General features: G+C 34.1%; 1 protein-coding gene across 4 annotated transcripts in view; it reads left to right on the plus strand.

Moving 5' to 3' along the window:
* Positions 1-17,310, plus strand: part of CNTLN (centlein) — a 203,810-nt gene that overhangs the window by 134,846 nt on the left and 51,654 nt on the right. For all 4 annotated transcript variants that reach the window (XM_082783244.1, XM_082783245.1, XM_082783246.1 and 1 more), the window contains 3 exons: positions 1,555-1,729; positions 5,283-5,376; positions 6,039-6,262. In XM_082783244.1, the coding sequence (XP_082639370.1) occupies positions 1,555-1,729; positions 5,283-5,376; positions 6,039-6,262 (493 nt within the window). The remainder of the gene's footprint in view (positions 1-1,554; positions 1,730-5,282; positions 5,377-6,038; positions 6,263-17,310) is intronic.

Raw genomic sequence — 17,310 nt, forward strand, 5'->3', positions numbered from 1 at the left:
ATTTAATCCCACAGATCTGATTTTACAGAAAAAAAATATTATTTTTTTTTCTGTTACAATTAATGAGCTTTTTATTCAATTTACTGTGTTTTGCTTTTTAAGAACAAAATTCAACAAACAAATTGTCATTTCAAGTTAAGTTTGAAATGAAGTGAAAATTGTCTGTATGGCTTTGTTTGCTGGCTAGGCATAGGTATCCTTACTGTTTGATAATTATACAAGTATCAGGTTAGGAAATATTGTCATAAATAAATGAACATTTTCTAAGGCGATATTTCAAGGTGTCATTCCCAACATCTGAGGGAGATATCTTCATTTAGAGTCCTCTTAGTATGATTAATAAATACTATTCTTTATCAGTAGTAACAGTCTCTGAATTTCTAGATTCAATCCTTTCTTTTTCTAAATAAAACATTCCTTGTAAGCATTCAAATTAGAAAAAAAAATACACACAGTTAGAAATATTTCTATTCTACTGCGGCACATTCAAAATACTACATTGGTTTCTGGTTTTGCCACTCAATAAGACATACCAGTATGTCAGTACGGGTATGGGAAAGGATAAACGTGTTCCCATATAAACTCTTCATTTTCAGGCCTTTTAAGTAGCTTCCACCTGTAAATCATTGATTTTCACAATGGTGCAACCTAGTTTGAACTCGGTTGTGCCTTTTTAAATGCCTTGGTTTAAAAAGTAACAAATCAAAATTGCTTTCAGTCAAGAGATTCCTTCAGAAATGTGTTTGCACAAAAGGTGATGAATAACCATTGATGATATAGAAGGTGATATGTCCAAGACTTCGTATTTTAAGAGAGACTTTACTGATTCAGAAAAAAACAAAAAAAGGTAATCTGAGGCAAGGACATGAAAAACTGGAAATTAAAAAGACATTGATATTTTAACAACAGATAACAAGTTTAAGGAGAAATTTAAAGTAGAGCATAGGTTTCACATCCAGTTTCTCTGTCTGGCATGCAATTTAAATAGGAAGAATGCTGAGTTCACAGAATTTAAAAGCACTCCAAAGGGGTGCTAGATAGAGATTTCAATGAGGTACAGTTTCTGAGTTTGTCTCAGTCAATGCTACAAATAAAGTTCAATTGAAACAAAATGTTATTCAATGAAGTAATGTGCATTTTCTTGATTTCCTATCCAATGTGAAAATGAAGGAGAGAGGAAACTTTGTGTATTTTAGTCCACCATTCACCAACTAGAAGTACTATCAAGCAGTTCTTAATGTGTCACTTTTATAGACTAACAAAAGCTGTCGTTTAAGAAACAGATAATGTCTGAGAACTCCATGCATTGTATAGTGAAACTCATTTTGTCTGGGTTGACCTGATAAGACAGATTACTTCCTTTCTATATTTCTAGATATCTGTTGAATAAGTCAACTTAGTACCATTAGTACTGTTCAGATTTTATATTAGTTTCTCTTTTTTCTTGCATGTGGTATTTTCTGTGTGCTTGCTTATTGGCTGTTTGGAACTTTTAAATGAAATTGCTAATGTTTAGCTTAATTTTGTATTGTTTTCCCTAATGTGCTGTTTTAGTGACTCTGAAATACCAGCTTCTGAAACTTTGGAAACAGTGATTATGAAGACAGTGCAAAATATTGATCCTGTGCCAGACAGAAGTAAGCAACAGGGAAAAAAACAAATACAAGACAGTCAAAAGCCCTGCAACATTGCTCATTTAGAAGGCAAAAGCCAACGGTATAATAAAAAGGTATATAATGTAACTTGTTTTGTTCTCCTGTGCAGAGTATTGAAGTTTAATAGTTAGTATTATGACTGCTGTTCCCCTCATAATTAATTTGACTCTCATTGTAAACTGGAAAGAAAATCTGCTTGCACGTATTCAGTGGGTAGATTTTCATTATCATTTAGAATATTTTCTGAACAATTAGTCTGCAAAGAATTTGGAGGATATATCAGGAGTGTAAAAGCTGATTAAAAAATGTAAACCTGCTGTAAGCTAGTCCTGCTGTCTCACTGTCAAGACAAAGAATGCCTCAGACATCCCATTAAGCTCTAATTCTTCATTAAGCTATACAGAACAGGGTGACATAGCCTGTAACAAAGAAATAGCAACATCTCTGTCTTCCTCTAGCAAAATGGTGTGATGACTTATCAGACACAAACATCTTTCTGCTAATTTGGTGTGTTCAGAAAGAGTTGTCCCCATCTTGGATGCTTTTGGCTCTAGCTCTGTTCAGGAGATTCTTTTTAGAGCAAAGTGTTCTTTCAGCTTCGCTTAGCCCACTTACGTTAATTTCTGGGGTTTGAACCCTTCGTCTCATTCCTGACATCTATATGCTATTTTCTGACAGAACAGGGCCAGCTGGTTGTTTCCCATATCTTTAGAAGCTCCATAGAATCTGTAACAGATGACTCATTTTTGGACTGCAGAAAAGTATCTAATAATTTTACCCTCCTGTGTTGGCCCAAATAAATTACTTTAAATCCTGGAATTTAAAACACAAGCAGACACTCTTAGTTCTTAGTTCAAGAACTGGGATACTGAATAACTTGCTGCTGTTTGAAAATGACCTTGAAATTCTTTATGTTCGGTGATAGAATAAAGAGTTTGGAAACAGATTACCTTTTCTTAGTTTCCAAAATTTTAAAATAAATACAAACTCTCTGGTCTCATTACATGTTCTTGATTGTGTGTATTTATGAGAAGATATATTTTTCTGTCAGAAAAGCTGGAAAATTGAAAATTCTTCTGCAACTATCTGTTGGTATGGAATACACAATATTCGATCATGAGTATATGATATATGTGAAACTCTGTCATAGTGTCCTACTCCTGTTACCTCCTGCCACCATGAACTGAACATCTACAGGACAGTGCATCCAGCTGAGGCTGGGCTATCTAGACACAGCCAGTACCTCTTCTTTTTGCTTGTATTGTATTTGCTGTCTGTTCCTACTGGAAAAGACAGAAGTATTCTGATACACTTCTTTAAGAGACTGGGGGATATGGAGCATGCACAAGAATTATCACAAGAGTGCTAAGCAGGTATGTATGCTTCAGCGGAGGTTCAGGAGAAGCACCTGAAAACATGTCTTACTGTAAAAGCATGGAAGACGGCACTGAAAAAAGGTTTAGCATTGACAGTTCTTGGTGTTCCTTGCACCATAGTAGACTTTTTACCAGTATTTCAAACAGCAAAAATTATAACAAAAATCTTAAATCCCTTCTGAGGGAATCACTCCAGTTGGGTAGTGGTGTTCTCACACAAAAGGCCAGAAAAGCTCCTTACACAAAACTTGTAAGTGCTGAGCTATGTCTGTTGTTGGAGGTGAGATTGGTAATGGCACAAAGTCTTTCTCAGTTTTGCCCCATATGTTGTAAATACATAGTACTCTGTGAGGTATCAGGAGTCGTTGACACTCTCTAAACTCATGAAGTTAGCAGAGCTGTGGCCTAGAGTGGAGATAGCCATCTTTTCACTGCAGCTATGTATGGTTATCAGCTGAGAACTCATGTCTCCTTGACATATAATCAGCGTCTCAGACCATCACTGGTCATACCTTACATGTCTTCAGTGCTGTACAGTCCTCTAGCCATACTGATAGGGACTTAGTACGAGTTTCCATTGTTGCGTTTGAGACACGGGAAAAAATAGAATTGATTAAGAGCATTCCCAAAAGAGACAGACTTTTTTTTTTTTTTTTTTTTTTCCCATGCACATCCTATTTGCTTGTCCTTCAAATTATGTGGAAATTGTACAAATCTAGAATTCATGGCTAAACTACCATGGAATGTTGGTACTTTTTTCAATGCAATTAACAGATTATTCATTCCTAATTACCCTTATACATTTGATGAAAAGGTCCTTTAATTATGAGTATTTCCAGAAATAGAATCATAGAATCATAGAATATCCCAAGTTCGAAGAGACCCATAAGGATCATCAAGTCCAACTCCTGGCATCGCACAGGTCTACCCAAAAGTTTAGACCATGTGGCTAAGTGCACAGTCCAATCGCTTTTTAAATTCAGACAGGCTTGGTACAGTGACTGCCTCACTGGGGAGCCTGTTCCAGTGTGCAACCACCCTCTCCATGAAGAACCTCTTCCTGATGTCCAGCCTAAACTTCCCCTGCCTCAGCTTAACACCATTCCCATGGGTCCTATCACTGGTGTTTACAGAGAATAGGTCACCTGTCTCTCCACTCCCCCCATGAGGAAGCTGTAGACCACAATGAGGTCCCCCCTCAGCCTCCTCTTCTCCAGGCTGAACAGGTCCAGTGCCCTCAGCTGCTCCTCATACATGTACATGTACATCTTCCTCTCTAGGCCCTTTACCATCTTCATTGCCCTCCTCTGGACACTCTCCAACAGTTTAATGTCATTTTTGTACTGTGGTGCCCAGACCTGCACACAGTACTCGAGGTGAGGCCACACCAGCACAAAATAGACCTCCCTCAACTGACTAGCAATGCCGTGCTTGATGCACCCCAGGATACAGTTGGCCCTCCTGGCTGCCCGGGCACACTGCTGGCTCATATTCAATGCATCGCATTATATCACATAGAAATTAATTGGATCAACTGAAAAATTTGATAAACTTTGCAAGCTTCAGGAAAATACATGTTTCAAAATATACCAAGCATTTAAAAGTGAAGGAACTAGTACGTTGATTTTGGTGTAAGCCATGCTCATTCTTCAACCTCTGTTTCTGTCATTTAACATCTTATGGGTTCAGGAAATACCTTATTTTTCAAATAGAGACATATTTAAAAGATACGCAGTTGATTTTTGTTGAACTGTACAAGCACAGGTTTGCATTAGTTGATGCACTTATATTCATGCATCTTCCCATTATGAATTAGTGTCTAATCTGATCTTATCCCTCTAGAAATAATATCACTATTCCTTTTAATGCATTTAAATATCTTGAAAAAAAAAAGGGATATTGTAGGTTTTCAAATAGTACATGTCTTTTTGCATACAAATAAATTCATACCTTATCTAAAAAAGATACTGTAGATATTAACATGCACTCCATTTTTCTTTTTGGGGATTCTTTGGAAGGGGTTATGATTAACAGTTTTTTATTTCTTCCACATTGATGGGAAAGACATAAATTTGTGCTCTTTGTCATCTGATGGTGTAAAACTGATTTTCAAATTATAATTCAGAAGAATTTTGTATATTTTTGAAAATAATTTTTGTTGTTTTGATTAAAACTGGAAAATGATGTAGTTCTGTGGCTGATGTGCCATTAGGAAGAGATAGTAAGCTTCATGCTTCTGTTTTTTATTTAGATCCATTCAAAGAATAAAGACGTGGAAAAGTTGCAATCCAAAAGGAAAAAGATCTACTATCTCATAACAGCTTATCCATCATTTCTAAGCAAAGGTAGGAATATTATATATTTTTGGCAAGTTCATAAGTAAGATTGACAAAGAATTCCTGAATGATGTTTCAAAACCTCATCCATTATGTTACACAAACTTGGTTTCTATTTGCTGCATGATTTGCTTGTTTTAAATTTACATGAGCACATTTTCAAAGCTTCAGGTCATTATTTTAAAATGAAATTGTCTCACAAAAAGTGACCATCAAACATCTTTTAGGTCAGCAGAGTTATTTTCTGTATTTACTAAATCCTGCCTATTGAATCTCTTGACTAAACTAATAAGGCTTTTCATTGTTTCTTGTTCTTACTTTCCCTCTGTGTCCAACATAGTCAAAGAACAAAATGAACTGTATTTTGGCTTAGACCTTAAAAAATCTGTTACCAAGTCTTTATTTCTGGTAATACCAATCAGAAGCTAGAGCCATATTTAACTTTCAAGTCCTTGTTGAGTTTGCAGAGTTGGCACTTTAGAAAAGAAACATCAAGCGTTTACAGGTTAAGTGAATTAATTTATCAGTTCACTTACTGAGAAGTTTTGAGTATGGTATCCTAGAAAAGTATTTTATAGGCAAAAATAGTGTTCTGAAGGGCTAGAGAAACATCAAAAATCATTGTGTTTATGATGGTCTGTTGGTTTAGTAACATGCTTTTTTATGTTTAGAGAACAGAACAAAAAGGAGAAATAGCATTTTCCAGAAACCAGGCTACTCTGCTGCTCTACTGCGGGAAAGAATTAAGTCATTGCAGCAACAGATAGCTGTTTTACAGAGTGAAAAAAAAACAGCAATATCTTCTGTGAAGGGATTTAAAGAAGTGAATGAAAAACTAACAACTCAGCTACATTTGGCTGATCAAAGACTTCAAACTAGTAAATTGACCATACAGGTAAAGTCCTCCTCATTATGGTGCCTTATAATGTTCAATTTAATTCTGTTATAATTTTGTGAAATTCTGATAACATTGTGTGTTTCTTAACCTATGATTGATATTATGAAATGCTATACATTAGCATGTTTTCTATGAGATAATGAATCAGTTGTTATATGCAGGCCTGATAAACTATTTTAACACACTTCATTAGTCCTTCTGAAAAATAACTTGTTTTCACACTAATATTTTACTTCTGTTTGAATGGTGGAGAGAAATTCACCTTCAGCTTGTTGTCTGAGAATTTTCCTGAGAATTTGGTCAGTCCACTTGAACTAGCACCCTTTCTCCTATAAAGAGAAGTCACTTCTGGAGAAACCATTTCCATCTGCCCCCCAAAAGGAATACTCAAGGCAACTGGAGTTTTCTTCCAGAAGGAACTTAAACCAGATCTATATAAACCCAGTTTCTCTGTCAAGGTAGAAAGCTACAGAATATGATTTATGAAAACAGAGACTGACAAACTATTTGGTTAACAGCCCCCAAAATGCCAGCTTCCTTATTTACATCAGTCTTCATTCCTACTTAATCCTTTCCCATACTATCATTCCTTTCAGATTTTCCCCATTCTCATTTATATATATGTATTTTGTGTTAATCTATATGCAGCTCCTCAGCTGGAATTCTTTTCTATTCATACTGTAGTGATTGGCCTGCCCTTTATAGAGCTGAATCAACAAACACTTTTGCAGTAATTGTCTCCTGTTGGTCACACACACATCCTGCTTCCAGAATTATAGTGCTACAACAGATGGACTTGCTGGAAGGAGGCAGACATTAAAAAAGAAATCAAATCCCCTCCCCCTCAAACTTCTCTGCATTTCTCTCTTTGCACAGAAGGCAGAAGCAGTATCAGGAGCAGCACTTCTCACTTTCTTAGGGCTGGGGAACTGCTAATTTCTAGAGAAGGAAAAACCTCATTTCTGTTACTCATTTTGCATAACTATATATATGTAATGAATTGTTCAAAAATAGTTTCCAAGGTCATTGGAACCAGTGGAGATCTGCCTATCTAACAAATAGTATCATAATGTAAAGTTTCATGGACAGTATAAACTTCACAGAGAGTTATGTATAAGTAATTTAGATAGAATATTCAACTTGCTCAGACATTGTCATGATTTGCCTTCCTAGAAGACTACACCTTAGGCATCCATAGGAGAGCAATGTGGGAAACATTTTTTTTTTTTTTTAAAAAGGCCATTATCAAGAAACTGTGTTAAAAAAAATGTATGAAGGTAAGTCTTGTTGTAATGTAAAAGACTGACTCAAAGCAAAATAATATGTTCTTAGAAACCAATTTTCTTTCACTGTTCTTTTGGAAAGTTTTTATTTCTTTAAAAAAAAAAAAAGATTGGTCAACGGTCTATTTAAAGGGTGGTGCATTCTAAGCAAAATTAAATAAATGTGTTGCAGGTACTCAAGGAAAAATCTTTATTAGGCATGCACATTTTTTTCCTTCTCAGCAACCAATTCAAATTCCCTTTCTTATAACTAATTACTCTTCAGGTGCCATAGTAGTGCTACCAAGTGGGAAATTTAAAGCAAAGGCTTGGGCTACTTGCCAAGTGAAAATTAAGGAGGTAAAGCACCTACACAGTCACTGCAGGGTACATGCATGTTTTAGAGAGAGAACCATGATTCAGACAGATCAAATGATTGTAAAGCACACTTTTTTTTTTTTTCTTTTTTTTTGTGGTGGTGGTTTGATTGCTTTTATTAGTGTTATAGAAAGAATGCTATCTAGAAGTGAAGTTTTAAGGTATTGCAAGTGGAATTCTATTTTTTAAAACATTTTATTCCTTATTAAGAATACTGTTTTCATCATTGTTTCTCCTCAGTGTTCCTGTTAACTTTAGGTTCTGGAATCATCTTGCACAGGTAGAAGATAAAAACCAAGGGAACAAACCAAGAAGTAAAAGATTTAAGCAATCTGTGGATTCAGGGAGACTCTTACACACTTTAACAGTGTCAAAGTAACTAACATCCAAATATAACTTCTGTATGTAATCATGCTCCTGGGTAATTTTATATTAACAGCGAACTTGTGATGTTGGGCTAAGGTAAGTGTAGTGTTTTAGTAACTTAAACATCAACATCATGGACTTGGATGAGGTGTTGTCTGAATTTAACTAAGAAAATAAATCCATTAGGAAACAAGGGCAGATGTTTGTGCACTCAGTTCTTTGTTATAATCCTCCAGGAATCTAGTGCTAGAAGATTGACTCTGGATTTAGGATTTAAATGTTCCAGATGTTCATATCGAGACATTTTACAGTTCATCCAACCTACGAACTGTCTGGCATCTGTTGATTTTCAGAATATATGTACATATATAGTTTTGTGTATTTTTCTTGGAGATACACACACACCTGTATTTACGTTTGTTTCTCTTTGTAAGAGTTAGGAGTTCTGAATTTTTAGTTCATTTTTTGTTTAGCCTTACAGACTCTTTGCAGTAATGTCAATTTCTTGTTTTGTTTTGTTTCTGCAAAAGCAATTCTGTGCATATTTCTGCAAAATGACTTTAAAGTGTCTGCACATGTGAGAATCAAAGCTTGCATTCTCCAAGGATTTACATCAATACTGAGTCAAGACCGTCTGTTCAGAAGTACAGTAGTTACATTTTGCAATCAGTGTATAGAAATCACAGCTGGAGCTGATACTTAATGTAGAAGCAAAGGGATTTAGCATTTCCTTAGTTTCTTAGGAAAAACATCAGAAAGGAATTGTTAGAAAAATCCAGGATTTTTTTTTTTTTCGTAAGATTTATTCCCCCCTACTCATTTGTATCACTACGTGACTGATTATAAAAATAGTCTATTTATTGCATACAGCAGAGCCGTGATAATTAGTGTTATGCAGTAGGTATCATTCTTGTTGGAGAAGTTCAGATGAAATTTATTGATAAAAAAGGAAAATTGTATGCAGGTTGTCATTAGCGCTTACCTTATTAAAGTTGTGGCCGCTCTTAGGTCTGCTTCTGAAAGGTACTGTAGGATCTTTTGCATCATATTTCCAGTTTCTCAGGTGATGTCATAAATGCATTTCTTAACAGAAAGCCATAGACATTTGCAAAGTACTTGTATAGGGATGCTTCACTAGGAAACATGGATCTCAAAAGATGGAAACAAGTCAAACAGCCAACCACTGACAGGTCCTTTGGAGTGGATGGTGTAAAGGTTTAAGTAAAATTTTTCAGATGCATTCTTGCAGATATACAACTACTTTTTTGATGAGTTGGATTTTTTTTAGAAGTCAGTGTATGTTTTGGCTGCAGCTCAGCTTCGTTTTTTTTTTTTTGTGATAGCATCCATAGCGTTATAAATATCTTTCTAAACTTTGTTTAAACTGTTGAAGTTTCTATTTTCTTTGAATTTTGAGGGAACATTTCTTTTTCCTGAGCTCTTACTGGGCTTTTTAAATACAGTTTGCTTTTAAGACAAAAGCGAAGTTGATCTGGTGGATTATCTCAAGAACAGAAAGGTGTAAGCATTAAAAGCAAAAAATAATAAGGCTAGAAAAAGCTTTATGTTTTTAAAAATATGTTTGTGGCTTTCTCTACATATTCTCTTGACTATTGTTTGCTGCTCAGTTTATCAGTGAACAGCTGAGAATTCAGAGCTGCATCTGCAAATTCAGCAATCTTCACTCTTCTTATATCTGGTACGAACCCAGATATGAGTAATAACTAATTTAGCATTATTCAGTTACCTCAAAACAAAGAAGAAACTGATGATGAATTTAGATGCATTTAAATTACTGACTTAACTATTGTTTACACAATGATTTCACTTTAACTTAAGTTTTCATGTGGAGTTTTTCAATCTATAAGTTTATTATTTATTTACATTGTAAGTTTTGTGTGTCTGTTTTCTTTAAATTATAAGGATTCCTATATTTTAGGAATAATCCTGAAATTACAAGCTAAATTTTTTAAAATTATTCATCAGTAAGTCAAAACTGCTTTTTGAACTTTCTCACTTTTGTTCAGTAGAATTGTAGCAAATACATAAACATTTTGAAAACTTCTGGTATCTTTTAAATAAATATTGTCCCATTAGAAATTCTTCTAAACATGTCCAATTCTTTTAACCTAAACACTTTCATAGGTAACCAAGTTACAGCTTTTTGACTGCTCTTTCACAAAAGTATTTCAGAGCTCTTGTACTTTTTAAAATTAAGTTCATACAAAAGCTTATACATTCAGTGTCATCTTTTCTAAATAAAATAGATTTTTTCTCCAGTGGCTTAAAAATTTATTTTTCAAGATATACATCAGATAATAATATGTATATACAGAATATACAATTGATACAATTTTATGAAATGTTTTAGAAGTCTTCTAATAAAGTATAAATACAAATTTTACAGATAGACTGTGCAAGAGTGTGCAGTTACACCAGTAGCATATACAGGAATTCTGATTTTCATTTATAGCTTAAAAAAAAAAAAAAAGTAAATAGTGTTGCTGTAATGACCTAAGGTAATAACACATTGAAAATAAACTAATGAAAGTTCAGTTTGTTTCTTTCCTGTTCCGCAATGCCCCATTCTTACCAGACACATTCACATCTAAAACATCTTACTTGTATCCATTGTAGAAATAAAAGTAAATAATAAAAAAGTTAAATATACCTATTTAACATCTTTGTCAAACCTCAGTGCAAAATCATGTCACAACCACCCAACCTGGGCACTGACTGTAAAGAAGCAATCAAAGAACTGTATGAAGCTGTTTTCTGGAAGAGCCTGTTCCTAAAAATGTCAGAGCAAATGTAGTTTCTCCCTCCTCCATGTCTGGATAAGTGTACAGATTGAAGTGTACAGATCCTTCTGTGTCTGCTGTGAATAGCAATGGTCTTGGTTAATATGCAGGTACGATAATCTTTAGGAACAATATTCAAAAATAATTAAATATAGAATCTGAAAAAATCAAAATAGCACATTTTCTGTTTTACTTATATGTACATGTAAAATTTAGAAAAATTGTAAAGATAAAGCAGAAGGGTTAATAGTATGATAAAATAGGATATACTGCTTGACCTTTCAAGAGTTTGTAAATGCAATCTAAAACAGCAGAGATTTACCTAATAAAACTATGTTCAAGTGGGAGGCTGAGGTCTTCTCAAAACTTACTTGTATGTAAATAGTATGTTCTTCTGAAGTCATACTACAGTTATCATTTTGTGTGAAGGCCTAGAAGAGACCTCTTTGATGGCACAACAGACAATTCAAATGTCAAAACACACTCTCAGTTTATGTGTTCTTGAGAGAAAGCCATTCTTCCTGGTCTTGCCACAATGTTCCAGACCTAAATGACAATACTGCCTATGAAAATTGTCTATTTCAAACTTCACTCCTATGGATATTAAGTTCTGATTCAGGACCCTGCTCATAGTTTTTGAAGACTTCGCTCTAAAGAGAATAATAGATTCTGATATATCATAAATTAAACAAGTGACATTTAGGTTTACTAGAGTTTTTCTGAGCCTAATAAATTGAAAATCAAGCTGGGATGTCAGACTTATAAAGGCTAGAAACAGAGACAGACAAAGCTGTCTGATACTGTGAGCCTAAAATTCTCCTCTTTCTATTCATAGTCCAAAATTCTATTAAGGATGTAATAAACTAGCTGTTTAGCTTGTTAAATGTATCTGGTCAAATTTCCAGTTCTTTAGTGAGGAATTCTCTGTATAATTTTTCCTCTAGTAAACAACTGATTCTGCATTGCAGCTGGTATAACACAGTTCTCAAATTTCTATTTTCTATTCTGTCAGAGAAGTCGACTTGGAAATAAAATGAAGAATTGCTAAATGGTAAACATGAAAGTAACTGCCCTTTTAAAATGTATGTAAACCAAAAATATCTTAGCAAATTTTATTGTTTGTTGCACTGCAAACTTTACAACATTTTGAAGTTGGTTCCTTTAAAGAACTACACTGTAAAATATATTTATCATGAAATTGTGCTTTCATTACAAAACAAAAATAAAGCAAAATACCTTTTACATTTCTATTGATCTCTGAAGAAAAATTACAATAAATCTGTTGAATTATTGATGAACAACAGTTGAAGTACATTGCATGTAGGAAATGTGTCTCATTCATAAATTAAAGAGAACAGTTGGCATGAACGGGAACTATGAGAGTTGTTTTATATTGCTGTCAAAATGAAATAACTTACAGATAGGTAAATTCTAGAAAAATATACTGTAAATAAAAAATTGTGGAGACTATATGAAGTTCATAGAATATACTTAACACCAATACTGTGTATTATTTTATCATATCATATAGAAATTCTAAATGTTATGCTGCTGTACTAAAAGAAAAAACCTGTATCAGGATTAGCATATTCTTGTACTGTAACAAATATAGGTAGTATACATATCTGTAAGCATATTTAATATAAACATCTGATAGTATAATACAGTAATATGCATGTGTATACATATTACAGTAAACACTGGAAGATAATATAAGTTTAATATTTAATATTGTAATATGGAAGGTATACTGTAATTTTTTAGTTTATTGGTTTCATGTGAAATGTAGCTTACTTTTCTCCACCTTCCATGTGATTTAATCAACTGTTCTTTGTACAGTGAATCCTACCTTATTACTAGACAAAAAACAGAACTCATTTTAAATTTTTTAACCCCCAAATTTTCCTGAATAAGATACCATGTGGGACCTGGAAAAGCTCAACTAACATTGTCACGATAGGATTTCCTTTTGTCCTTCCTTTCTTGCTGAGTTGTTCTTCTGAGTAATATTTGATGGAAATATTTTGTCATTTAACCCTCAGTGCATATTCCTACAGTTTGCATCTTAATGTACTTAGGACAGCTCTTGTTCATGACAACTTTTTTAAGACCTTAACATCTTAATGATTTCCTTCCTTGTACAAGGCTTTATATATACATGTTAAATACCTAAGAAAACACTTTGCATCAACTTTAAGAATTATTTTTAATGCTTTGCATTTTTTTGTCACCTTCATCCCTTCTTAAAAGTATTTTTAGTTCTAATTCAGCTCAGGCAAAGACAGTTGTCTATGTTGTTGACTCTATAAAAATGATGTACAGTAAAAAGTCTTATACATGATATTTCTATGTAATTAGTTTTAAAGTTTTCTTTGTAATGACAGTAAGAAGTAAAATAAAAAGCCACACACTTACTCTGCTTCTCTTTTGGAAAAGGGACTAAATACGCCATATAAGAATATCTTCATTGAATTCAGTGTGATCTGCTCATTTAATTAAAGCTAAGCACTGAACTAGACTGGGTTCTGTCTATTATGTGAAGTTCTGTGGGTGTTAAATGGTTTTATCAGATAATATTTATTCACCATCAAGTCTCACCAAAAAAAAAAAAAAAAAAAAATTAAAACCAAAACCAGCACATTGATTTGGGAATAATTCTTTATTTGTTAAAGTGAGATTGCATTTCACCTATGGCAGTCCTTTTTCCTTACAGATGGCTATGGAAAAAATAGTGTGGGTTGCAGTTGGAACAGTACTCTTATGCTTGTTCACTGGAGTCCCCCCAAAAAGTATTAACGCTAACTGCCATATTAACTATGACATTGATTTACTAACGATTTCATGCATATGCTTATTACCATATATTTTTTTTTTAAGTTTCAAGATCTCCACGGTTGTAATACTTATGGTAAAAATGTATTTTTTGACTGTAGAGGTGCATGTAGCAGGTCTCCCTGTGGTAAGAAGTTCTTTTGCATTTTGAAATTACAGGGAAGAAATTACTTTAGAGGACATAGCTACATTTATTTACCTTTTTTAATATTGCAGAGTTAGTATTCTGATACACTGTGCAAGCATCTGTTTGTACCATTCTGTGGGTGCTACTAAAATGCAAGAGATACATGTCTTGGTTTCGATCAGCCGTATACTGTGCACATTTGAATCTCTACTTGTATGTAATTGCCTGCTTAATGTGTCCGATTTTTACCTAACTGTCTCTTTTCGCATTCTCAGAATAAGTAAAAGTTTTCCTGATTATTTAAGCATGAAAAGTTTTCAGAAGTCATGAGAAATTGGGGAAATACTTTTTCATTTTTTTATACTGTGAATGTTAAAGGATTTTTAAATCCTTCCCATAAGTGTTTTATACTGCAAAGGATAAGAAGGCTTATATAAACAAATATCCAAGGCTTAAAATCATTTCTTTTTCTTCTGTTCTCCTATTACATGCTTTTACCTTACTTCTCATTTCGTCCTAATCAATTAAATAAATTTCCATCTCTGGGGAGATAAGGAGAATAAGGTAGGTAGAGCAGGGTGTTCAGTATGGTTAGGTAAATATATGTAATATGAATTATTAAGAGGCAGTCTTATTGCTGATACGAGGAGGTGGATTTCCTAATAAGTTGAAGGAGCAGGGTCATGGGATTAAGAAAATGGTTCTAGGACCTGAAAGTATCTAGAAGTTTTATAAGCACACCCAGTTACATTGTGTGTCCCTGTGCTATGGTGATTAATTTTCTTCAGTGATCTTCACCATGTGTCATGTAGTATATGAATTGGGGTTAAATACTGTCACATGGTACACAGAGTAGACTCAATGTGTCAATTCATATCTTAAGGTTAAATCAGTACATATAAATAGTACTAAATCACTTTCTCTAGCTCAGAATCTCACGTACCATGAAATTAATTTTTCAGTTGATCCCTCACATGAATGATAACATTATTTTTTTCCTGATAATGGTTTACACCTTATGCATCAGTTCCATTTGGATATGCTATGAAATTTATGACAGTCTTTTTGCTGTTTGTTTTAGAGGTATAATCTTTCAGTCATTTTTTTTAAACTAGTGACAACTTAAAAAATCCAAGTCAGTGCAGGAGGATATCTTCAGTCATTGACAGCTATTCTAAACTTTCAGTTATCCACCAGACACTGGCTAGAAGTGTGGATCATTATGACATCACAACAGGGTTTTTAATAAGAAAATCATTACATCATAATAAATCACTGCCCAAGTTCATGTTGAGCAAAGCTGAATGGCTGTCTCCTTGGAACCAGGAACTCTGAAGAAAGGTGAGAAGTAATTACCTAGTAGGTAATAAGTTGAGCATAAACTCCCAGTGCCATTGTAATAAACACTAGCATGTTTTTTTTGTTTATACACCAAGAATATATGAACTGGAGACTGTGTAATAGGAGCAGAGAGAATACATTTTCCTTGTCTTTGGCATGATTTGGCTGCTTCTAGAGTACTGTCTAGCTCCAATACCCAGAATCCAAGGAAGAGGTTGAGGGAAGTAAAGATCATTTGAAGACTTATGGGAAGGATTTAAAAACATGACATTCCAGAGAGCAATTAGAGTTTATAAAAGAGGAGGTTAAAAGATAACTCCAGTTTAAAAATCTAGGAAAAAGAAATTAGTTTCTAGATTCTTTAATCTAACAAAGGAAGACTGAAAAAAAAAAAAAAAGATTCTGTTTTCTTTCCATTCTGTATCCTTGAATCATACTTGATATGAGGACATTGCAAGCCATGTATAACAAAAATTGACATAGAACTCATACATTTTGGAAGATCTATTTCAAAACTTTGCACCATTACATATCATCCAATTCTACCATTGTTTCCCCCTTATTCATGACTTTTGCTCCAGATTTGAGGAACTGTTGTGAATTAAGGACATTTTGTAATGTAAAGATATAATACAGGTTATTAAAATTGAGAATATTGGAAAGTATATATTTTCAGGTGAGATTTGGGGTAAGAAAACAGCTCTCATATTGTACAATTAATCTAAAAATGAATTAGAAGTCAACTGCTTGTGTTGAGCAATGGGTAGCCTTTAGGGATAAAAACACAAACATGTTCTATAGGAAGAAGCATGGAAAAAGAGCAACAGACAGAGAAAGGATATGTTTAATAATGTGAGCTGAAAGCATGAAAAATACAAAGAGGAAGATACGTCCTCTGCTTTAGTAATACTTTTGATTATCGGAAGAATTTTGGGGAGAAATGCATGTACTTCATAGAGCAAAGCTAATCAAAAGTATTTTTGTGATGAAATTCAGAATGCATTTAATTAAGTGCTGTGTCAAAGAGATGTAAATATGGACAATAAACTTAAGAAAAGTCAAAGCAGTGCTTTATAAGGGTCTAATTGAAACCAAGGAGGGATGGTATAATGATCTTAAAATATCAGTTTGTAAAGAAGAGAAATTCTGAGGCAGAGGAAGTATCCTTTAATAGTTTGGATTGCAAGATCATCCAGTTCCCTCCCCACCATGGGCAGGGACACCTCCCACCAAACCAGGTTGCCCAAAGCCCCATCCAACCTGGTCTTAAACACTTCCAGGGATGGGGTATCCACAGCTTCTCTGGGCAACCTGTGCCACTGCCTCACCATCCTCTGAGGGAAGAATTTTTTCTTTGGAACAAATTTGTCTTTTCCAAGCCTACCCTGTTTCAGTTTAAAACTGTTATCCCTCATCTTGTCACTACACTCCCTGATAAAGAGTCCCTTTCTAGATTTCTTCTTGGTCCCCTTTAAATGCTGGAAGGAAGAAGTCATCACTACTCAGAAACACCAAGTCATGGCACAGGGAAATTGATAATGAAACAAAGGGAATAAGCTAAAAGAAATTAATGTTCCATAATGAGCAATAGGAACATTCAAAGAGATTCTTCTTCTAGAAGAATCTTCAAGATTCTTATTCAAAGAGATTCTTCTTTAGCAGAAGAAACGTAAAAAGAGGGAAAATCTGCATTTATGGTGTAGTGTATACGTAGTTGAGGCTTTCATTGTTCAGTACAGCCCTTTAGATTCTCTGGCTACAAAGCTGAGAGAAGACTAAAGGTCTTTCACAGAAACAAAGAATTTTCGAGGTTGGAAGGAACTTCTGGAGATCATCTATTCTACCTCCCTGACTCAAGTAGGGCCCAGAAGAGGTTGTCCAGAACCATGTCCAGATGGCTTTTTAATATCTCCAAAGAAGGAGACTCTACAACCTCTC

Source organism: Aythya marila (genome assembly GCF_965140915.1).
Source record: "Aythya marila genome assembly, chromosome: Z".
NCBI lineage: Eukaryota > Metazoa > Chordata > Aves > Anseriformes > Anatidae > Aythya > Aythya marila.